Below are 23,863 nucleotides of genomic sequence, written 5' to 3' on the forward strand. Positions count from 1 at the left end.
GGGCATGGGAGGGGACTCAGGGGTGCAGTCTCCAGGCACCGCTTACCTCAAGCAGCTCCCAGAAGCAGTGGCATATTCCCCATACGGCTCCTACGCAGAGGCACGCCAGGTGGCTCTGCGCGCTGCCCTGTCTGCCGGCGCTGCCCCCCGGCTCCCATTGGCTGCAGTTCCTGGCCAATGAGAGCTGCAGAGCTGGCGTGTGGGGCAGGGTCAGTGTGTGGAGCCCCCTGGCTGCCCCTACGCATAGACGCCGGGGGGAGGACATGCTTCTGCTTCTGGGAGCCATGCAGAGCCACGGCAGGTAGGGAGCCTGCCTTAGCCCCACTGTGCCACCTACTGGACTTTTAACGGGAGCCACCAGAGTCCCTTTTCAACTGGTGTTCTGTTCGAAAACTGGATACCTGGCAACCCTAGCTGGGGGCCACCAAAGCAAGTGACACCAGCTGCTGGGGGGGCCACCAAGCAGTGGCTGCTCCGGCAGCCCCCAGGGCCGCCCACGCGCTGCTGCTCATGCAGCCCCAAGGATTGTGATTAGCTGCCCAGGGCCACTCGAGAAGCAGCTGATGCAGCTGGCCCTGAGGCTGCTCCTGCAGCATCGTTGTGGCTGGCTGCGAGGCCACCCAATTGCCGCTGCTCTTTCCGCTCCCAGGACTGCTGCTCAGGCCACAAGTGCCGACTCCGTGGGTGCTCCAGGGCTGGAGCACCCACAGGGAAAAATTAATGGGTGCTCTGCTCCCACCGGCAGCCAAGCTCCCCTCACCCACTGCTCCACCTCATCCTCCTCCCTCACCGAGCATGCTGTGTCCCCACTCCTCCACCCACTTCCCAGCGCTTCCTGCCTAGCCATCGCCAAACAGCTGTTTGCATGCTCCGGAAGCAGGGGAGGAGGTGGGGAAGAGGCAGAGATTTGGGGAAGGAGTTGGAATAGGGGCAGGGAGGAGCAGAGCTGAGGCAGGGACTTTGGGGAAGGGGTTGAAATGGGGGCGGGAAGGGGTATGGCAGGGGTGGGGCCAGAGGTGAGGGTTGAGCACCTACAGAAAAGAGGCGATGTTGGCACCTCTGGCTTTGGCGGTCCCAGGGGTGGCTCTAGACATTTTGCCGCCCCAAGCAGGGCGGCATGCCGCGGGGGGCGCTCTACCGGTCTCCGGTAGAGCAGCAGGCGTCTCCGGTGGACCTCTCGCAGGCGTGCCTGCAGAGGGTCCGTTGGTCCCGCGGGAGGTCCACCGGAGCCTTGGAACCAGCGGACCCTCCGCAGGCACACCTGTGGAAGGTCCACCGGAGCTGCCTGCCGCCCTACCGGCGACCAGCAGAGCACCCCCCGCGGCATGCTGCCCCAAGCACGCACTTGGCGTGCTGGGGCCTGGAGCCACCCCTGGGCGGTCCCCAGGGCCAGATGCCTGGGGCCACCCAAGCAGCACTGGTGCAGCTGGCTGCAGAACCGCTGAGAAGTCACAGAGATCACGGAAAGTCACGGAATTCATGACTTCTGCAACCACTTTGACAGACACAGAGCCCTACCTATGATCTGTCTGTATGATACTAAACCAGGGTTGCCACTTGTCCTAATTTTACTGGGGCGATTCTGCATAGTGAAAGATCTTTTTACCATTATAAAATTATATCCAAACCTGTAAAACATGTTATTCTAATGTATTCTATTCAGGTTCTTTACTGTACCAATGATAGTAGTATCTGAGAGCCTTCCAGTAGTGCATTAAGCAACATGACTAACATCTGTCATGGATTCCTTGTCTCATCCTCCTTTCAGGGGGAGAAGTATATGCGGTGGAATGTTTTCTTTAGGAAATGTTTTTTGATAAAAAATATCCAAGTTGTTGTACATTTGTTGGAGAAGGCAAGGTCAAAGAAATGCTTCTTGTACCTAGAGCAGAAGGTGGTGAGGTTTATGATGGTCCTTAATTGCTGGGGGAATTCATTCCACAGTCTCGGGCAAACAGTCTCAGAGAAAGCTTTGTGTCTTGCATAGGTGAGCTTTTCCACTGTCAAGCTTCTCTGTACCAGAGGAGCAAAGTTGCTGACAACAGTCCTCATCTCAGACCTTTACGTGATCTTTCAGATACCCTGGGCCAGGCCATTGAGTGTCTTGAAGAAAAGGACTGAGACCTTGAACTTCATTTGATAGTCTATGGGAAGGCAGTGCAGGGAGAGGAGGATGGGTCTGATGTGTTCATAGCGGCTAGTGTGTGTTACTGAGGAGATGTGCATTATCATATCATGGTGTGATGCTATTTTCTTCAAAATGTCCAAATCCTATTTTATGATGACATTTTTTCAGGACATTGTTCCATTGTATTGTGACCTGATATCATGTTTTAGCAATCTTACTAATGTTTTCCTGAAAATAACACTATGGTACAATCACAAGATTTTGGGACACCATGTCACCACCCCAAGACATTGTGATGGGTTTCCTGACAGCATCAATACATTGTGATACAACAGTGGGTTTTTTTGGAGGGGGGCAGGGAAGACGACCCATGTTGTCCTGACATGATGACAGATTTCATGATTCTGTGTCGACACATCATCACAGTGATAGGTTCCCCGCTGGGGTCTTGGTTACTGTACTGTAAACGTGACATGGGGCTTTTGCAAATTCTGCAACATTCTTCTTGCCCAGGCTGAGCAAGGTGAGGCCCCTCGTTTTAGACAGAGGGTCACAGCCCAGGCCCCTCGTGTGCTGTCTCTAGGACAACAGGAGCTGCCACCAGCCTGTCAGTCTCTTCTGGGCGTGGTTTAGGGAGGGGCGGAGTCTGAGAGCAGGACACCCGCTGTGAACTACAACTCCCAGCAAGCGCCGCGGCACTGAGGTCGTCTGTTAGCGGCCTCGTTTCCCTCAGTGCTGGCTGCGGCAGTGCGCGGAGGCTGACGGGAAGGAGGTGGAATTCAAGTGGCAGAGGCCGGTATGGAGGAGAAGCTGAGACGGGTAACGGTCACCGCGCGGGTGCTGCCCCCGACTGACAGTCCTTGGAGGGGTCCCCACAGAGAGGGACGTGTCCGCCCGGCCGGGATACTCCTCCACCCCTGACCCCCCGCCTCATGGCCCCTCCTCACTGTGCGCCTCCCGTGCCCTCTGGCCTCTTCCTCATCCCCGCGCCTTCCTTCCCCCGAGGTTTGCTTCTGCGTCCCCCCAGCCCCTGGGTCCCCCCCCGCTCCCAGTGCCCCCGCAGGGGTTTGCCTCCATGTCCCCCCAGCCCGTGCCCCCCGTCCGCAGTGCCCCCCAGGCGGTTTGCCACTCCATGTCCCCCCCAGGCCCCGTGCCCCCGGCGTCCATGCCCCCGCGCCAGTTGCTCCATGTCCCCCCAGCCCGTGCCCCCTCGGATCCAGTGCCCCCCCAGGTTTGTCTCTGTGTCCCCGCAGCCCCGTGCCCCCCGGGCTCCGCAGTGCCCCCCACCAGCGTCTTGTCTTCTATGTCCCCACCAGCCCGTGCCCCCCGGTCCCCAGTGCCCCCCCCAGGGTTTGTCTCTGTGTCCCCGCCAGCCTGCTCCCCGTCCCCAGTTGCCCCCCAGGGTCTTGCCTCCATGTCCCCCCAGCCCTGCCCCCAGGTTTGTCTCTGGGTGTCCCCACCTAGCCGTGCCCCCCCGGCTCTACCTGCCCCCCCAGGGGTTGCCTCCATAGTTCCCCCCAGCCACGTGCCCCGCCGTCCAGTTGCCCCCCCCAGGGTTTGTCTCTGTGTCTCCCACCAGCCCGTGTTCCCCCCTCGCTCCCAGTGCCTCCCCAGGGTTGTCTCCTATGTTCACCCCCCAGGCCCGTGCCCCCCGGTCCCAAGTGCCCCCCCACACAGGGTGTTTGTCTCTGTGTCCCCGCTCAGCCCTTGCCCCCGCTTCAGCGCCCCCCGGTCCGCAGGCCAGGGTTGCCTCCATGTCCCCCCCAGCTCCCGTGCCCCATCGTCCCTAGTGCCCCACCCAGGGTTGCCTCCATGTCCTCCCCCCACCCCCACCCCAGCCCGTGCCCCCCGGTCCAGTGCCCCCCCCAGGGTTGTCTCGTGTCCCCCACAGCCGTCCCCCCGGCCCAGTGCCCCCCCGCCAAGTTTGTCTCTATGTCCACCAGCGTCCGGCCCCCCGCGCGGCCCAGTGCCCCCCCAGGGTTGTCGTCTGTGTCCCACCGCCCACCTGTGCCCGCCCCCGGGGTTTGCCTCCGCGTCCGCCCCCCAGCCCGTGGCAGCTCGCTCCCCGGGCTTTGCCTCCGCGGCCCCCCTCCAGCCCATTTATCAAATGTTTATCAAAAAACATTTCCTAAACAAAACAGTCCACTGCATATACTTCTCCACTTGTCCTATGGAATGTGGAGGGGTACATTCATAATTATCCTACTCTGTATATTACTTACTGATGGGACGGGTCACTAGGGCTTACTCGAAGCCCTCTGACCCCTTTCAACAATTTTGGGAGATAGCTCATAAACTACAGAGTTCCTGTGTTTAACTAGACATTGTGGTTTGCACAAAAGTTTGTAGAGAAGTAGATATTTGTGCTCAGGAAGAACAGGGGTTGCAACTTCCGCATCCCACTTCACTAGTATAGGCTGGGGTACACCTGTGTTATCCTGGATAAGTGCTTTCCTACCTCTTGTTTATATGGAGCATTAAACTAAAAAAACCCTGCTTTCTTATTATGTTTGTAACCAGAAGAAAAGGAAGGGGAATGTTCAAAACAAAGCAAAGTCCCATTAAAAAAATAGTCAGCCCTAATTCAGTGTGACTTAAATGATGTCTGGGCTGGTAGCCTTGACAGGTTTAAGGTACTATACTATTAAGATAGATCTTCTGTGTCAGAAAATTGTGATTTGCTGATGTAAAGTTACCTGCAGTGATTCAAAAACAGGAGTACCAGACTCAAGGCAGACTGTTAGGAAGGAGAGCACAAACATCAGATTGGTTGAAAGTTCTATAATTAGATTACACTAAACAGTTATCAAGTGTAAGTTCCTCAGATGCTATGCAGTAACTCCTCACTTAACATTGTATTTATGTTCCTGAAAAACATTACTTTAAACAAAATGATATTAAGCTAATCCAATTTCCCCATAAGAATTAATGTGTAAGAGGGGATTAGGTTCCAGGGAAATTTTTTTCACCAGACAAAAGACTATATTGATATATATATTTTATACACACACACACAGAGTGTACATTTTAAACAAACAGTTTAGTACTGGTACACAGTGAGACGATTATGAAGCTTGGTTGAGGTGGAGGAGTCAGAGGGTGGGATATTTCCCAGGGAATGCCTTACTGCTAAATGATGACCTAGCAATTGGCTGAGTCCTCGAGGTTAACTCTCACACTCTACAAGACAGCAGGAATGGAGGGAGGGAAGACAGCATTGCAGATAGAGACAGAGACACATACCATGTGTGAAAGAGAGAGATGCATGTTTTGCTGACCCTACTCTTAAGTACAATGCCTTGTTAATTAGATCAGCTTGCTGAGACCCCAGCTGCTGCCAGCAAGCTCCCTCTGTCCTGAGCCCTGTCATGTGTCCCCCTGCTCTATGGAAGATAGGGTCGGCGGGAGCAGGGGGGAGGGGGACACCCTGAGAGCCCCCCTCTTCCTCTCCTCCCCCCGCACAGCAAACAGGAGTCTTGGGGAACAGCTCCAAGGCAGAGGGCAGGAACAGCACATGGCAGTGGGGGAGGGACAGCTGAACTGCCAGCAATTGCTAGGCTGCTGGGCAGCTGCTGCACAGGGAACTTAGGGGAGCGGGGAGCTTGTCGGGGGGCTGCCGATTCACCCTGGTTCCAAGCCCCCACCAGCTAGCTGCAACGGGCTGCTCTTCCTGCAAGCAGTGGACAAAGCAGGCGGCTGCCAAACAATGTGAGAAGGGAACATTGCACAACTTTAAACGAGCATGTTCCCTAATTGATCAGCAACATAACAATGAAACTACGTTAACTGGGACGATTATAAGTGAGGACTTACTGTACAGCTTTAACATGCAGTCACAGACAGTCCCCTTGGGCACTATCTTGCCATCCAACTAAGCTTATCTTCGTGATAAATGGTTCCTTACACCAAGAATCACAGCTATATTCAGGTTACACTCAGTCTCAAAGGATCAGTTACTTACCCCAGGTCATCCAAGACCATTAGATCTTATACCAAAGATGATGCTTGTAGCCAATCTTGTAATAAACTGTACAAAATATATTAAGTAGGAAAAGGAAACAAGTTTTTATAAAATTAAAGCAGGTGAACATTCACACCCAAATGAGTTACAGTTTTAAGTTTCCAAAGGTAATAGAAGCTTCTGTATTCAGCAAGTTCTATATGCCCTTTAGGACCCTGGGGGGTCCACAGACTGTATTTAAGAGGTACGCAAAAGGTGACTATGAAAATAAAGTTTGAATCAAAAGTATGTGAATCCTTTCCCCTTCACACACACACTCCCTCCCCTCCACCCCCGTTGTCAAAACCCTGGAAGTGTCATTACCATAGAAGCCCACAGTTTAGCACACTTTTTCACACTACGTCAAATGCCCTGCCAAGAACACACAGCAATGGTAGTTGAATTCTGTTCAGTCAGTTATCAGTCAAAGACTTCTATGGTAGGGGTCCACAGACTACAGGTTGAACTTCAAATGGGGTCTGCATCTCCATTCAAAATTTGTTAGGGGCCCACAAATAAAAAAAGGTTGAAAACTACTGCTTTAGGTCTAACCCAGGTTAAGAGGCTATGGACTTCTTGTTTATGCTTAGAAAACCTTGTTCCTCAGACTATAAGCAGCATAGAGATCCAGTTCCTTCTTTTTAGGTGTCTTTCTCCCCCTCCTCTATTGTGCTCTGAGCTGTAAGCTCAGCTGATGGGAGGAATCCACTTGCATGGCTTGTTTTTAGAACGAGGGGGACAAAACAACAAATGTCTTTTGGCCTCTTTAATGTCCCACAATAATCCATCTGTTATCAACATTTAAACTCAATATAAAACCATTTCAGGCTAAGCAGACAGGAAGAATAGTTCAGTGGTTAAGGCACTACTCTGGGATATGGGAGACCTAGATTCAAATTCCTACTCTGCCACAGACTTCCTATGTGACTTTGGGCAAGTCAATTAGACTCCTTGATCCTTAAAGGTATTTAGCGTCCTAATGTCCCTGGAGGAAGTTTGAGGATCTGGTCCTTTGTTCCTCATTTGTAAAATCAGAATAATAACATCCTCCTATTTCACAGGGCTGTTGATAGGGTAAATTCTAAACAGTGTGGGATGCTGAGATACTATGGTAACAGGAGCCACAGTGTGTTCTGCCTGTTCATCTGGCTAGAGCAGATCAGCCAAAGAGCTTCTAATCAAAGCTACAGTTGAATGCTGAAGAAAAACTATATTTAATGTCACTTGCTGGAGGGGTAACTGGGTTGCCTAAAAGCCAATTATTTAAATAAATTATTTAAAACCATATGAATTGACCATGAAGTGAATTCAGTCACAACGTACCTTAGAAACTGTTTAGCCTTATCTGTGTTAGCATGCCAAACAGTTTTGCATAGTACTGGAAATTCCAGACTCTTAGATTTTACCACTTGTGATCACTTGTCTTGTGAGAGCGTTATCCTGAAGTCTTGCGCCATTTTGCATGTGAGCTTCATGTGCTTCTTCATGGTTGCAAAGGGTGACATGGATAAGCATTCATGTCGTGCTCCCTGTCAGTACCAGGCCAGGGAAGCTAATGATCCAACCAGCAGACTAAATTTGGGGGTGAACACTGTTCTTCCAGTCTACATTTGTGCTTCTACCATTGCTACAACCAATGGTAGTGCAACAATGGACGATCCCCCTCCCAAAAAAAAAGTCTAGGGTAGACAAAACCCCTCAGACAGGAGTAAGATTTGTGGTTGATGGCTCTACATTCCAATTCTCTTGCCTGATATTTAATTCCCCTTCCTTAAATTAAACCATTTACCTTCTTTACTCCCACTTTCCCGGCAGGTTACTTTATGGCTAAAAAGGACATTTGGGGATCAACCCATTCCACAATACGAAGTGAATTCACGGACTGTTGATATTTTATATGAGCTTGTGGAATGCAATGAAACCAGAGACAGGGATGTCTCCCTCGTGATAGATGACATGAAACAGAAGACTGCAGAATATGAGTCAGAAGGTGAGCTTGGTGCTTCAAACTCCAGTTACAGTAAAAACGCCTTTTTCTAAGTGACCCTATAAGGTTTCTCTTTACTATTCGCTGTAATACTTTATAAGAAGTGTGAAAAAGTAGCAGTAGGCTCAGATTTCCTTGAATTCCAGCTATATATTGTCATAAACAAATGCTTTGCTCCCAACAGTGACATCAGAGTGGCCAACAACAATTTCATAAATCAACTTGAGCAGGCTGTAAAGGCTGATAAGCATCTTAGCTGCTGAACTTCCTACACTGCCAAGCTAGATGGCACAGCACTGAAATAGAGATACTGTATGTACAAGGGTGGGGGTCAGGGTTAGTGTTGATCTCAAGTGTCTGAGCCCATGTTAATCTCTAACTGAGGGAAGCAATTTAAGATTTTGAAACAGCAGCGATGTTATTTAGCAACTCCTTAGCTAATCATAGGGAGTGAGCATTGGATAAAGTGGAGAACAGCAGTCAGTAGTTCTCGAGTGACCACGCAACTCAGGCCACCGTAATCATTCTTATTTTCGCGTTTCATATACTAAATAAAAACCAGTTGCAAGGTTTTAATTAGGTAGGATTCTATAAGTTTATGATATAAGAATTCTGATATTATATGGAGGAGAATTTCTTTCTCCTTTCCTAATCACTCCCAAAAATGTGTGTGTGTGTGTTTTTTGTTTGTTTTTTTCCCAGTGTAGTCTCCCAATGAATCATAGACTTGTAGGACTGAAAGGGACCTTGAGAGGTCATCTAGTCCAGTCCCCTACACTCTTGGCAGGACTTAGTATTATTTAGACTATTCCTGAGAGGTGTTTGTCTAATCTGCTCTTAAAAATCTCCAATTATGGAGATTCCACAATCTCCCAAGGCAATTTATTCCATTGCTTACCTACCCTGACAATTAGGAAGTTTTTCCTAAACTGCCCTTGCTTCAATTTAAGCCATTGCTTCTTGTCTGTCCTCAGAGGTTAACGAGAACAATTGACCTCCCACCTCCTTGTAACAACAGTTTTCAAGTACATAAAGAGTTATCATGTCTCCTCTGAGTCTTCTTTTCTCCAGACAAAACAAATCCAATTTTTTCAGTCTTCGCTCATAGGTCATGTTTTCTAGACCTTTAATAATTTTTGTTGCTCTTCCCTAGACTTCCTCCAATTTGTCCACATCTTTCCTAAAATCTGACGTCCAGAACTGGACACAATATTCCAGTTGAGACCTAAACAGCATGGAATAGAGCAGAATTACTTCTTGTGTCTTGCGTACAACACTCCTGCTAATACATCCCAGAATATTTGCTTTTTTTGCAACAGTGTTACATTGTTCACACATATTTAGCTTGTGATCCACTATGACCCCCAGATCCCTTTCTGCAATACTCTTTCCTAGGCAGTCATTTCCCCTTTTGTATGCGTGCGACTGATTGTTCCTTCCTAAGTGGAGTGCCTTATTGAATTTCATCCTATTTACTTCCAGTTTTTGTCCAGATCATTTTGAATTTTAATCCTATCCTCCAAAGCACTTGCAGTCGTGCACAGTTTGGTATCATCCGCAAACTTTATAAGTGTGGTCTCTATGCTGTTATCTAAATCACTAGTGAAGATATTGAACAGAACTAGACCCAGAACTTATCCCTGTGGGACCCCACGGGATATGCCCTTCCAGCGTGACTTAACCACTGATAACTACTCTCTGGGAACAGTTTTCCAACCAGTTATGCATCCACCTTACAGTAGCTCCATCTGTAGTTTGTTTATGAGAAGGTCATGTGAGACAGTATCAAAAACCTTACCAAAGTCAAGATATGCCACATCTACCACTCCCCCTCTATCCATCCAGAAGGTTTGTTACCCTGTCAAAGAAAGCTGTTAGGTTCAGCTTGTTCTTGGCAAATCCATGTTGACTGTTACTTATCACCTTATTATTTTCTAGGTTTTTGCAAGTTGATTGCTTAATTATTTGCTCCATTATCTTTCTGGGTACTGAAATTAAGCTGACTGGTCTGTAATTCCCTAAATTGTCTGTATTTCCCTTTTTATAGATTAGCACTATATTTGCCCTTTTCCAGTCCTCTGAAATCTCTCCAGTCTTCCACTACTTTTCAAAGATAATCGCTAATGGCTCAGATATCTGCCCAGTCAGCTCCTTGAATATTCTAGGGTGCATTTCATCAGACCCTTGTGACTTGAAGACATCTAACTTGTCTAAGGGGACGTCTACACTACCTCCCAGATCGGCGGGTAGTGATTGATCTATCAGGGATCGATTTATCCCGTCTAGTGTATACGCGATATATTGATCCCCGATCGCTCTGCGGTTGACTCCTGTACTCCACCACGGCGAGAGGCGGAAGCGGAGTCGATGGGGGAGTGGCGGCAGTTGACCCCGCACTGTGAGGATGTTTGGGGAGTTGACCTAAGATACGTCAACTTCAGCTACACTATTCTCATAGCTGAAGTTGTGTATCTTAGATCAATTCCCCTGTATAGACCAGGCCTAAGTAATTTTTAATTTTTTCTTTCCCTATTTTAACCTCTGATCATACCTCATTTTCACTAGCATTCACATCCGGTCACTACTAACCTTTTTAGTGAAAACTGAAACAAGAAAGTAATTTAGCACTTTTGCCATTTTCACCTTTTCTGTTACTGTGCACCCCTCCCCACCCCAATTGAGTAATGGGCCTAACCTGTCCTTGGTCTTCCCCTTGCCTCAGGGATTCTCAAACTTTGCTGCACCACCACCCCGTTCTGACAACAGTTACTTTATGACCCTGGGGGAGGGCTGGAGCCTGACCCTACCACCATGGGGACGGGGAGAAGGGGCTGCAGCTTCATCCCCGCCTCCCCGGGTGAGAGTGGTGCTCAGGTTTCAGCGTCAACCCTGTGTCCCAGCAAGTCTAATGCTGGCCCTGGTGACCCCCATTAAAATGGAATTGCAACGCACTTTGAGGTCCCAACCCACAGTTTGAGAACTGCTGTAAATGCATTTGTAGAATGTTTTCTTGTTATCCTTTATGTCGCTAGCTAGTTTAATCTTGTTTTATGCCTTGGCCTTTCTAATTTTGTCTCTACATGCTTGTGTTATTTGTTTATATCCATCCTTTGTAGTTTGACCTAGTTTCTGCTTTTTGTAGGACTCTTTAAGATCCAGCCAATAGATTGTTTATGTAATACTACAAAATGGAGCACAGAACATTGAACCTTAAACTGTGTCTTTTGTGTCTGATCAGACTGTAAGCACCTTGAAGGAGAGACTTTGTATTCTAAATGTGTATAGTCCCATGCACACATGTGACAAATATTAAATGAAAGTAACTATTTGTTTTTTCAGTCAACTATCTACAGGATCTTCTCATGGAGAGTGTGAATCTTTCCTTCAACAGTCTCTCTAGCGCAGGCACCAGCTATCTGAACGCATTGGTAGACAGTGCAATGGCGCTTGAAACAAGGGACACTTCCTTAGCAAGGTAATTCTTCCACAGTTTGCTGAAGTCTGTATCATTGGTGTCCAACCTCCTCAGCTTGAGGCCACAATCAATTCTCTGGGGCCAATTTTCTGCCCTGTTCCACTTCTCTGTGTCACTTATGCAGCACAAAGTGAGTGGAAAGCACCCAGAATTCTGTGGTGGAGGAGCTCCCAGTAGATGTAGAGATGAAATGGCCATCTCCTACTCCTCCCTCCCTCCCTGTACTCTCTGCGGTAGGTCAAGGGGGCGGAGGGAGAGTAGTTGAAGGATGCTGCACTCCAGCTATCCCCTGCTGCCATATGGTCCCTCCCTGGGGGCTCTTATGCTAACAGGCACAATTTATAGCAGCTCCCAGACTACTCTAACCTGGACTCAGCTAAAGAATCAGGGAGCTGTAATTGGCTGCTCATTCCCAGCTTCTCCTCTTTTTCCCACCTCTTGGGCTGCTCTGAGTCAGTGTGTGTGGGAGTGGGAGCCAGCCTTTGCTAGCCACTTCAGTAGGCCCAGAGGGAGCCATTCTAGTGCTGTGCGGCTCTTCCTGGGGCCCCCAGAGCTAGCCAAGAAGCCGGCAATGGAATAGTCAATGTTACTCTCACTTCCTATTCCTGTGGTGGTGCAGGCTGCCAGCAGAGGTGCTGTTGAGCACTTGCAGCAGAGAAGGACTGATAGCTGCTCAGTGCGTAGCTGCGGTGGTTGGCTGATTCAGATGTTTCTGCTGAAGAATTGCAGAGTGTGGTTTCAGGGGTTGCATATTCAATTCTTAATTAAATAGACTTTTCCTTAATGTAGTCACCCTCAAGAGCCATAGGTTGGACACCTCAGTATTTCAAATCTGATTGCCTAAAACCTGCCAGGATCTGCTCAGCCCTTCATCCTTCTGAAGAGATTTAAATGGAGTATTTAGCTGTGCACCCTGCATTGATTTCTCAGATGAAACCTTACAAAACTGAGGTTCATTCTGGCTCTCTTAATAAAACTAGGGGTTTTCCATGTACTTTTAGCTAAAATGTCCATTTCTGCCTCTGTTTCTTTCCTTCCTACTCCAGCTGCTGTGCAGTGTGGTGTGCTCAGGCTGCATGCCATGATCTGTCCCGAAAGCGGTTGCAGTTCAGTTAGTGCATGTTTATAGCTTGTGAAATGCTTCATGATAAAAGGAGCTGTATAAATGTGTATTGCATAGTAATTAAAATGTTAAGCTATTTTGAATTTTGTGTAAATTGTCGAACCCTGGCTTATAGAAGTTCTTAGCTATTTGGATTGTAAGATCACTTAGACAGACCTAACTGTTATCAGATTTGCCATTATTTGAGAACAATCCTACAAAACGTTTATGGAAAGTGTGAAAGAAAATAAGGAATTATATAACCCTGAGCTTCGGCAGAGTTGACTTCTAAACAGATCAATGAAATCTCTTGTTTCATTAGCTTCATCCCTGCTATCAATGATTTGACCTCAGATTTACATGCGACAGAATCAAGAAACAGAGAAATGGAGCTTGAATTGACCAGCCTTAGGAAAAAGCTAACTGCAGCTCTGGTGTTGGAAAAACATCTCCAAGAGTGAGTAGTGGAGAAGAAAGGGAAAGAGCTGAATGGGGTTTGCTGGTCTCCTGTTCTCAGCAACTTTATTGTCTATAAACAGTAACAAGGATATCTGAATATTCAGTTCAATATTGCTCTACTTCACAGCAATTTAAACCACTAGTCAAGGGTCCTTGCAGAAAATTTACTTCAGATAGTCGAAAAAAGGTTAAAAATCCTAAGCCTACAATGATGAAATTAAATATTATGGGATGAATAATGCTCACAAGTACATGCCTGGCGCATCTCCCACTTACTGCTTTATGCATAAGTTCAAAGTGAGCATATTTTTCTGAGCATGAGCAGTGTGGTTTAGTGATAAAAATAAGGGACTGGGTTAGAACAAAGACGATTCCCAAGAAGAATCCTCTTTAACCAAAAGATTATAAAATTCCACTAAGTCCACCAGCAGCTCACCATGCAGATTTCATTTACATTGAAGTGCTTGGATATGACAATGAGGGGCGTTAGAGTTTACTCTAACTATGGTGGCACTGATAGCAGCAGCAGCATAGTTAATGTTGTAGAACTAGCATTTCTGTGTACTTGTCCCAGCTCTGCCATTACCACACTGCATGATTTTAGTCAAGTCACTGAACAGTTGTATTCTTAGATTCTCTACTAACTAATCTATTATAGTTATGCACCAGGTTATTGGTATCAGTTGTTGTATAGATGTCCTGGCTTTTCATGCAGATGCCCTGCTATCAGTAGGGATATCCTAGGGTCTTGGGAATCTGTGGGGTATCTGTGCACGTGGAAATTTCATTCCACCAATAACTAAGCTGGTGGAGAGACTGAGTGTGAAACTCTGTCCCTCCTGTGGGTGTTTACTTGAGAGTGTTAATTTGGCTGAAGGTTACTAAGCCACATACATTCACCACAATTTTCTTCTTAAAGGGACCTTAAAAAAACAGAAGAACATCTGGCAATGGAAAAAGCCAAAGCTGACAGCCGAACCCAGAACATGAAGTTCCTGAAGGATAAATCTGAGGACTTCAAATTCAGGATAAAGGCTGCAGAGGTTGGTGATAAACATCTTCTACCAGTATTGTTGAAGGAATACGTGTCAAATTGGGCCCCAAAATGTATGGTTTCACTATTAGAGACATCTTTGGAGCTTCTTAACCTTCAAGAGGGGGAATCTATTACAGCTGATATTTGGAAATAAAGAATGGTTGGTCCCTGAAGGGAATCAGTTGTAACTGATCCCCCGTCACCTTTCCTGCAGAGCTGGGGATAAGTGGATGGATGCTGTGATGCTTGAATCCTTTTGCTTAAGAGGTAAGAGAGGCCTTAGGGGTTGAATGGTAGTTCCCTGCTGGAGTGGGGTGGCAAGTAGTTGCCTCAATATTTTAAAGTTAGGGAAGTTCCCACTAGTTGTGTATAAGGCTATGATTTTGTTAAACAAATTTTTAGTCAATTTCATAACAGGTGTGTGTGTGTGTTTGGGCAGGGAGGGGGGAACCATGCTCACAGAAAGGTTACGGTCTGGGAGTGGGGGATTGAAAAATGAGCTCACCCCACAATTGTGGCTTTATTAAATTGACTTTATTAAAATGAATTATTACTATGAATGCGACTGTTATGCCAAAAATGTAGCCTTAATTGTATACTGGGAGGACAAATGCAAATATGTAAGCAAGTGTGTAGCTTTTTACTCACATGAATTGTCCCATAAAGTCAAAGTTACACATGGGCTTTAAGTGTTGGAGAACTGGGACCTTAAAGCAACAATTCCAGGTAAAAAGAACAGGAGTACTTGTGGCACCTTAGAGACGAACAAATTTGTTTGAGCATAAGCTTATAACAGTAAGTAAATTTACATCCCCCATAGCTGTTTTTCTGTTGAATAAGAGCAATTTTGTACAGTTGTTCCTTGATATAGAATCATAGAAGATTAGGGTTGGAAGAGACCCCTCAGGAGGTCTAGTCCAACCCTCTGCTCAAAGCAGGAACCTTCATAAATTTGGGGAACTTTCATAAATTTAAAAATGTATAAGCATGGGCTATAGTTGGAATTACTCTTCACATACTTGTCTATACAGATGATATCAGAGAGCATGTTCTCTTCCAGTGTCATGATTTCAATAGTGGTACAGTGTAACATGCATTGCATATTGGGTACTTGACTGATTCTGAAACCCATTGTTGGACTAGTTAAGTGCTATATGAGAAATGAAGTTTCCCAACCCCCTTATGAAGCAAGTAAGAGTGAGTGTTAGATTCCACTTTGACAAAATGACTATGTTCAATAGTCTGGCAATTCTGAGGGATAAATGTTCTATTAGTGTGGTGACATTTTACTAGGTAAACCTACTCATGTCCTCATTGAATGCTCTAGTCCTGCTGGTTTTCTAGTAGGTATATTGCTGTTTATGCATGTTTCATTAGCCACTGGCTCCACAGTTTAAAGTTGCTTGGAGATTAGCACTTAAAACAGCATTAAAATCTTGCTCTAGTTGACTTTTTTTTCTTTTTCCCTGCTTATGTTAAAATACAAGTAAGCATCAGAATATCTCTATTCATAGCAAAACTTTAAACAGAAAATGCATAACGTATTGTACACTGTCTGTTCAGTAGAGGAGCAGGGTGTGCTGTACAAACTGTGAACTGTTTCTTCTTTTGTAGGAACAGCTTTCTGCAAGTGGGATGGATCCTTCCTTGACACATCAGTCATTAGTGAGCCTCTCAGAGGTGGGTGTGTTGTGACAAGAGGGACATTTCTGAAGTGGTGCATGTGAATCAGCATTTGTTTGGATAGTTTTAAAGAAATAACATTTATTCATATGGCTATTTGAGTACATGTGTATGTTAGAGAGAGGCCCAAACTAACATCCACATCCAAATGTCTCTGATCTGTGGGGGTGTCCAAAATCTAATCTGTGATCCAAATTTTACATCCTGAGGCTACCTCCAATTTTAGGTGAACATAACATCTTTTGATATAATTGTGAATGGTGTAATTTGTTAAAGAGACACTGTCACAATACTTTCATTTTTAAAAAAACAAGTTTCCTGTGTTTCTAATTGTGGATTCTCCAGCTCTTTGATGCTGCACATGATGTCTGTCTGAGTCTGTTCTTTCTGCTGTCACAACACTAATATCACCCTGTTACTATAACAGAGAGAAATCCAAACGGGTAATGTGCTTTTTGCTGTTTGTGGTGTTTTATTTCTTGCTTATTAGTTAGTTTGAATGATGAATATAACCTAGTCAGTTTCATTTTGTGGATGTCATGAACTAGCATTATTTGGCATTATTTGGATTGCAAAATGCTGGTTGAAAAATGTTCCCATTGAAATCTTAAATTTAAAAAAATCATAGAAACTTCTACCTAGGTCTTGGTTTTGTAAAACTTGTTTTCTAATAGAGCCTAAATATGGGGGCAAGTTTGACTTGACAGTGTTCTTTTATCTGTTTTGCAGAGTGCTGAACAAATATTTGGGGTGAAGGGGGTGTAAATTACTGCATCATAATGCATCATAGGTTTATCTTTGATTTTTAAATGGCTTTAGAGCTGGTGAAAGTTGCTTGATTAGTAATCCGCAAGTTAACTCTTCGCTTTGTGCACTGAATGGTTACAGCACCAAAAGTGGTGGTGGAAAGTTCCCCACACTGTCCCACCAATGTGGCTCAGCTCTGTTCTGGCAGGGCAGCCTCTTGGTATTAGTGTGTAACTCATTCTTAGTGATCTTTTCAGTCTTGGCCTGTGCTGAGATCACCAGTAAGGGTCTCAGATAGTGCCCATTGTGAAGGTGACGTGGACATCTGTCCACTGGGTTATAGATTGAGATCACCACAGACCAACGGACAGCCACCAAATGGTACACTGTATGAAAAGATGTATGCAAAAATTTGTATATTTACTTCAATATAAAACTTCAACTGGATTTGACTAAATAAAATTGTTGGAATATTAAATCCTGGGAAGAGTTATAGATCCTTAATCAGAATTACGGCAACGATGGGCTCCCTTAAAATCTATACAGAATAAAACATTTGGAAATTCGTAAATGCTTTGTTTTACTGGTTTGCATCACTTATACCAAATTAGATTGCAGAAATATAACCTGGTGCTTTGCCCTTTTCACAGAAACTGACTGAACTAAAGCAACAGACTGTGCCTTTGAAGAAGAAACTGGAGTCCTACTTGGACTTAACTCCTGTAATTATTTCTACTACTGCTACTATCTTCTAGTACCCTAAATGTGTATGTGTGTATATATAAGAAAATGGAATTGCTTCTCTTTAGGTGCTATAACTTAGGCATTAATTTCACGTCAAATTAACTTCAGGGGATGTTTTGTAGCTGAAATATTTTAGATATATATAGACATCAAAATGTAAATAAATTCTGTTGCAATGAGTTGACAGGCTCACAGTTATGCTGTTCCCAAACTCTGTGTACGGAAGAATTTTGCTTAAATAGAAGGATGTTTAAATAGTTCCACTAGATAGATTTTGCTCTCTCCTACCACAATGCATGGGAATTGAACCCAAATAAACTGATTGGATAAGCTAGGCATCAGGTGAATTATCTGGAAAAGCTGAGAGGAAAACAAAAATCTATGGCACAATTATTTTCCAAAGATTATCAGTCATTTTAAAAGGTATATACATGAAACTTTGAATCTGTTGGTACATACCACCATTACTGTTAATCATTTATGTAGCAGTATAAATGGTTACAGCATTGTGCAGTAGTTGGAGTTCAGTCAAGGGAACCTCTGTAAACAACTGTACAGTAATTCAAAGAGATTAGAGCCAACAGTAGTTTATTAATCCACAAAGTGAGAAGTATCCAAACGCTGTCTTTGCATGAAGTGGACAGGTCACCTGTATGTGTTGTTTGGGGGACAATCTAACTGCAGCACTTGCAGAGCTCCTCTGAAAGTGGATGAAACACAAAATTCATGTTCCTTTCTCAGATCAGTAGTGAGGGATTCTCTCTCTTGGACATAGGGAAGATGCTGCAACAATTGTGAGGGGTAGCTTTGTGATTTATTAAATGAACCTGTGTGTCGAGATTCACCATTCTACCTCTCGTATTTATCTGGTCCCATTACTGTAGTCTCTGGGTGCCTCACAATCTTTAATGTATTTATCCTCACAGCACCCTGTGAGGTAGGGAAGTGCTATTATCCCCTATCTCAGATGGGGAAATGAGGCACAGAGCCATTAAATGACTTCCCCAAGGTCACATGGGGAGCTGTGCTGGAACAAGGAACTGAATCCAGGTCTCCCAGGTCCTCAGCTAATGTCCCTAACCCACTGGACCATCCTTCTTCTCTTCACCAACCTGCTCCTTGCAGTGAGTTCCCCACTACGCACATCCTTGCTGCAGGCTTGACTCCCTCACCTTAGATCAGTGGTTCTCAACCTTTCCAGACTACTAGACCCCTTTCAGGAGGCTGATTTGTCTTGCGTACCCCAAATTTCACCTCATTTAAAAACTACTTGCTTAAAAAACAGACATAAAAATGCAAATCTGTCCCAGCATACTATTACTGAAAAATTGCTTCCTTTCTCCTTTTTACCATGTAATTGTAAACTAAATCTCAGCACACGCACCCCTGGTTGTGAAACACTGATATAGCATGTAGAGCAGTATAAACAAGTCATTTTCAATATGAAATTTTCGTTTATGATTTTGCTAGAGCTTTTCATGTAGCCTTTTGTAAAACTAGGCAAATATCTAGATGAGTTGACATACCCTCTGGAAGACCTCTGCGTACCCCCTTCTATCCTAGTCCCCAGAGGCAGTTTGCTTGGTTCTATCAAGGGACTCGAGACACCAGAATTGGCTTTTATTCTTTCCCTATCTTGCTTTCAGTGAATGTAGAAGGCTTAGCCCTGCCCCTTAGCCTTTGTGCTTCTCTCACCACTGGCTGAGTGCCTGAGATGCTGAGCAGGAGAGGAGTGTTCCTACAAGCAGGCTATGTGCACATGTGGGCACCTTCCTATTCGGCATCTGGGCTGCAAACACTGCCAGGAATGTTTAAAGCCAGGCTCTCTTGGTCAAGAGCTTTGTGAATTTTTCATGGAAATGTTTCTTTTAACATTCGGCTTTGTAAAAGCGCTTTCAAAATCCATTGAGTTTTGGGTTGTTCTGTGTCTTTAATTGCAGCACTTTTTGCATCTTGGGGGAAACACGTAGAGACCATTTGATTATCCCCCACTCCTCTCCTACCCTTTATTAAAATCTTTTGGGTGAGGAGAAACCCTGTGTTTCAAGCTGAAGTGGGACTGTTGCTACTTGCGGTTAACATGCCATTTTTCTTTCTTTTAGAATCCTTCCCTTGCTCGAGTGAAGATTGAAGAAGCAAAGCGGGAGCTGGTAGGGGCTTTTGTTGCTTACAGAGATTTAATTGGACCCTGGCACTCCCCCCCCCCCCCCAAAAAAAAATCATCCAAAACTCCAATGTTGATGATGGCTAGGTTTGGGTTTATCTGCCTCCGATTCTAATCTTGATGCTCTCCAGAGATAAAGATCTGGGTAAAAATGTGGCTGAGGTTAGATGGAAGTGATTCTTGTTGATAGGGAGGAACATGTTGAAGGATGGCCCAGCTTTTCGGAGTTATTTGGATGCCTTAGTCTCATGCAATGAGTGGAAGTTAATCACCTAAATAGCTTTGAAGAACTGTGCAGAAGTGTTTGTGCCACCTTTCAAGGATGCTTTTTGCTGAAACGCTTTGCAGTCTCTAGGCCCTTTTGGATACATCACTGCTGCTGGATTCTCAGACGGTAGTTATGGCTTGTAATGCATTTTTTAATCAGCAGTTGGACAGGAGTATGGCCATTTCTCTATAAAATAGACTGCACAAAGGTCATCTATGCATTTGTCTCCTGCAGGCTTGATCGCTGCTAAGTGCTGTATATAGGGTTGCCTTTGAAGTCCACATGGGACTGCAGCTGTCTTTCTCCTGAGTGTCATGGACCAGTGTGTACATAAAACCTGTGCTTAAGTTTTTGCACTAGCTTCCTATTTGCTTCTAGATACAATTGAAGGTGTTGATAATCATTAAGGCCCTAAACAGTCAGGATCACAATTATGAAACCATCCATCTCTTTGGACTGTACCAATAGGATCAATGGTGAGGCACTTATTTCATGAATTTGATCCCACTTCACCACTGGTAGGGCTTTTTCAGGTAAGAGTTTTTTCACCTTAGTAATATGCTTTGGCAGCCTATCTGTGTCTAATAACCCTTCCAAGCATGATGGGAAGCCCACAACATGTGACTAGCATTTTGCTGTTTTTGTGCATACGTGTGGAATTTGTATGTTAATCTCAGTAAAACTAGAGTACAAGGTTCTTCAATATTCCTGTTCCATGCATCACATTGTAAGAGACTGTGTCATGGACTCTCTATTCACCCCCTGTTCACCAGCTGCTTGGTTCTAAAAATGTTGCATTCCAAGGACCATGAGGATCACACAACATGAACCAGTGGTGTCAGTTTGGAAATAATTACTGTGATTTAGCCTTTTAGCTACCTGGCAATAAGAACTCTAGATGTTACAAGCCAAAATTGTTTCTTTGTGGACTATCAGTGTAACAGTGGATGCTTTATTAGGGTTTGATATTTGGAGATTGTCCTGGGAACAATGTAACATTGTCATAATATTAAAGAATACTGTATATCTTTTTGGGTCATCATTCCGATTAGTAATGCTAATTTTTGGCTTTTTATGATGACTCATTTTTCTCTGTTCATGAGCTGCTAAATGCTGAGTCACCTATTATATTTTCAACTAACTGTGCATTGTACTGAGTACTGGTAAACATCCCACACCAATAATGCTCTTTCAGTTATTTGGGTTAATGCATACAAATGATGTCCAATGGGGTTGACCATTAGCAACATATTTGTCTAACAGCAATGTAAAAGTTATTTGCATTGCCACTGATTTCTCTTGTTTCTTCCTCCCTCTAGAATGCTCTTGAGGCTGAGTTCTCCAGTAAAGTGGACATGATGGCACTGTCGGTACCAGAGCCCAGCAAACGCCGATATACCTGACGTCAACTATGTGGGGAAAGGACTTTTTTTTTTTTTTTTTAAGGCAGACTTTTTGCACTCTTAAATGTGGTGGTGTATTCCTCACTGTTGGGGCCTGCACGCTTGCCATCTTTCTTCCAAGCACACAGATTTTGATGGTTTCTCATAGCTTTTGGTTTTGTAAAAAATATGTATATTTCTGTTTTCTGTAAGACTGAATAAAAAAAACAAGGCTTCTTTCTCTGTTCACTTTTATAAATATGAGCTAAAACTGGTAAATGACCTCCAGATGGTGACCTAATCAACAAACAAGCAGTTTCATGTTTGGTTAAATTTCTGTACTAGGTATCTTCTGTTTTACTAAATTAGATCAACTGGGGGAAAAGGGAAGGAGTTGAGACTTGACAGAAAGCTGTCTGGTTAGTCTTGGTCTCTTCTTCTCCCCTGCCAGGGTCTAGATCTCTAGCCTTAGAAGAGTCCTCTACTGGGTGAGTCGAGGGAAACTAGACAGTATTTGTTATTACGTCTTGTGAGACGTAATAACCCAATATCAATCACTTTTCTCTTCTCCTCTTCAAATCCTTGTTTAAAATGAATGTAGAGTTCTAGTTGTTAAGACAAAGCTTAATTACTTTCCCCACTTTAACATAACAGGTGCCTGCTGCAGACAGAAATTGAAGTGACTGACTTGGAAGGCACTGAGAGTAGTAAGGCCGCTGTAGAGTAGTAGCACACTATAGCCTATTCAAGCCCTGGAGCCAGTCAACAAGGAGGATGCCTTTTTTGATGGGATGGATGGCTGCCTGCCATCACCCTGAGCTCAGTTCTTCGTTTCATATCGATCACTGAACAGCCTTTGGCTGGCAACAGCTTTCACTGCTCACCTGGGTTGGATTTGAATCAGTGACCTAGAGCTGAAATCTAATACTGACCCCGGGAGGGTGTCTACTTGCCCGGGAGTCTAATCAAATTAGACTATATCCTCAACTGTGAGGTTTGCACTGGGTTAAGGCTTTGCTGCCTTCCTTGTTCTTTTTAGTACATTATGATTAATACTAAATCAATGGAAGAAACTCCAGAGAACTTGCTGTAGCTCAACTATGAGGGGGAAAGTGATAGAAAAAAGATATAGGTGCCTAATTGACTCTTCTAGTTCTCGGAGCACCTAATCTTTGGGTGTATTGAGCCTGGAGAATGTAGAAATAGAAGCAACGGCTGAATGAGCAGGCAAATAAGGGGAGAGTTCATTGCCTGCATTAGTTACCACTGCATGCCAATTACTGTCCCCTCCTTCATGTGCACTCCCCCATTCAATTCACAGCAGGGATTGGGCTTTGCTGGATCTATAGGAGGATCTACTTTCTCCATGACCTTGTTCCTGCTTGTGCCTACCTGCCTCTTGATGCAATACCAGCATGGAATCTAGGGCCATGGTGATCTTGGTTATGCGTGTGATCAGGAGCTGCAGATCTACAAGACTGGCGTTCTATACTCAACCTCCTTTGTGGTTCTCCCTAAACCTTTCCCCAAGGAGATGATTTAGAGAAACCTCTGTGAGCTGAATCTCATGGGAGTTTTCTGGACCACCTCACCATCTCAGAAGAGAAGACTTGTGGTTTGGCTATTAAATAATAATGTTAAATAAGCCAGGATTAGGGCTATTTACCTTTGTAGATGGTTTCACCTCTTTCTAGGTTCAGCTAATAGGACCCAGAGGCTTCAGGAACATCAGTCTGCTGGATACAGAGTGGCAGTGGACTAGCTGGGAATAATACTTGAGTGAGGCTTTACTCAGTTCAGTGCTAAATTAAGCCCTTGATTTTAGTACAGTACACTGCAAACTTGCATTTTTCCATATCTGGCTTTGCAGCAGCAGAACCTACCCAAACATCCACACTACATACATTGGTATTGGCTGACAGTAGCCGCAGGGGCTGGAGTTTGACTTTAGTGCTACTGTCCAAAGATAGCTGGATTGCTATCCTACTTGGTACTGCTAGGAAATGTCTCGGGAATCAAACAGCTGTGTGCTAGCTCTGTGCCAGAACTGAGCCATCTGCTGCAGTCACATAAATCAACTGCCAGTTGTCACAGCACAGTTCTCAGTTCTTCAATTACATAGTGTTGTAAATGTACATGTTGCTTTACAAAATAGTAAGAGATCCCTCATCATTGGTATTGTACATTATGAAAGTCACACAGCTGGAAATACTCCAGATAGCCTGACTGGGAAAAGGACCACAGTGTCTCTCCCAATAAACCTGAGCAAGTGGATTGCCCAAGTGCTGGATGAGACCTTTGAAGAGATTAGCGAGGCCGAATACCGTGATGTGAGAGAGCACATCAATGCCCTATTCTGCATCTAAGCATGCATACAGCCCTAACCCTCCTCACCCTAAGAGCACACACCGAATAACTTCCTTCCCAAAATAAAAGCTGCTTACCAGGAACCTCCTCTGGTGTTTGTCCTTCCCCAAGCACCTGCTGCTGTGACTGGCTACCTTCCTCCTGGCTTAAGAACAGCTCCTGGCTGCATGCATCTAGGGATTCCAGAGTGTATTCCTCTGCCTCAGCACCCTTGCTCCCGCTTTGCTTCTCTTCCTCCTGCCTTGTTGAACTGGGCTCTGAAGTGTCCATGGTGGTAGTCGGAGTGGCGGTGGGGTCGCCCCCAAGTATTGCATCCAGCTC

The 23,863-nt window shown here is 45.1% G+C and overlaps 1 protein-coding gene across 1 annotated transcript; it reads left to right on the plus strand.

Annotated features, from left to right (window-relative positions):
• Positions 1-2,844: 2,844 nt before the first annotated feature.
• Positions 2,845-21,418, plus strand: HAUS1 (HAUS augmin like complex subunit 1). The gene is made up of 9 exons (XM_032768964.2): positions 2,845-2,947; positions 7,944-8,118; positions 11,455-11,590; positions 13,015-13,149; positions 14,071-14,194; positions 15,802-15,867; positions 17,268-17,339; positions 19,464-19,511; positions 21,113-21,418. The coding sequence occupies exons 1-9, from the start codon at positions 2,927-2,929 to the stop codon at positions 21,194-21,196; spliced, it is 861 nt and encodes a 286-aa protein (XP_032624855.1). The 5' UTR covers positions 2,845-2,926; the 3' UTR covers positions 21,197-21,418.
• Positions 21,419-23,863: the final 2,445 nt, after the last annotated feature.

Source organism: Chelonoidis abingdonii, chromosome 6, assembly GCF_003597395.2.
Source record: "Chelonoidis abingdonii isolate Lonesome George chromosome 6, CheloAbing_2.0, whole genome shotgun sequence".
Taxonomy (NCBI): domain Eukaryota; kingdom Metazoa; phylum Chordata; order Testudines; family Testudinidae; genus Chelonoidis; species Chelonoidis abingdonii.

Excerpts from the sequence above, each read along its gene's own strand:
- HAUS1 (XM_032768964.2), top strand. The coding sequence starts at position 2,927 with ATGGAGGAGAAGCTGAGACGG. Across the intron at positions 11,591-13,014 it reads AGGGACACTTCCTTAGCAAG|CTTCATCCCTGCTATCAATG; the intron begins GTAATTCTTCCA and ends TTGTTTCATTAG. Across the intron at positions 14,195-15,801 it reads TCAGGATAAAGGCTGCAGAG|GAACAGCTTTCTGCAAGTGG; the intron begins GTTGGTGATAAA and ends CTTCTTTTGTAG.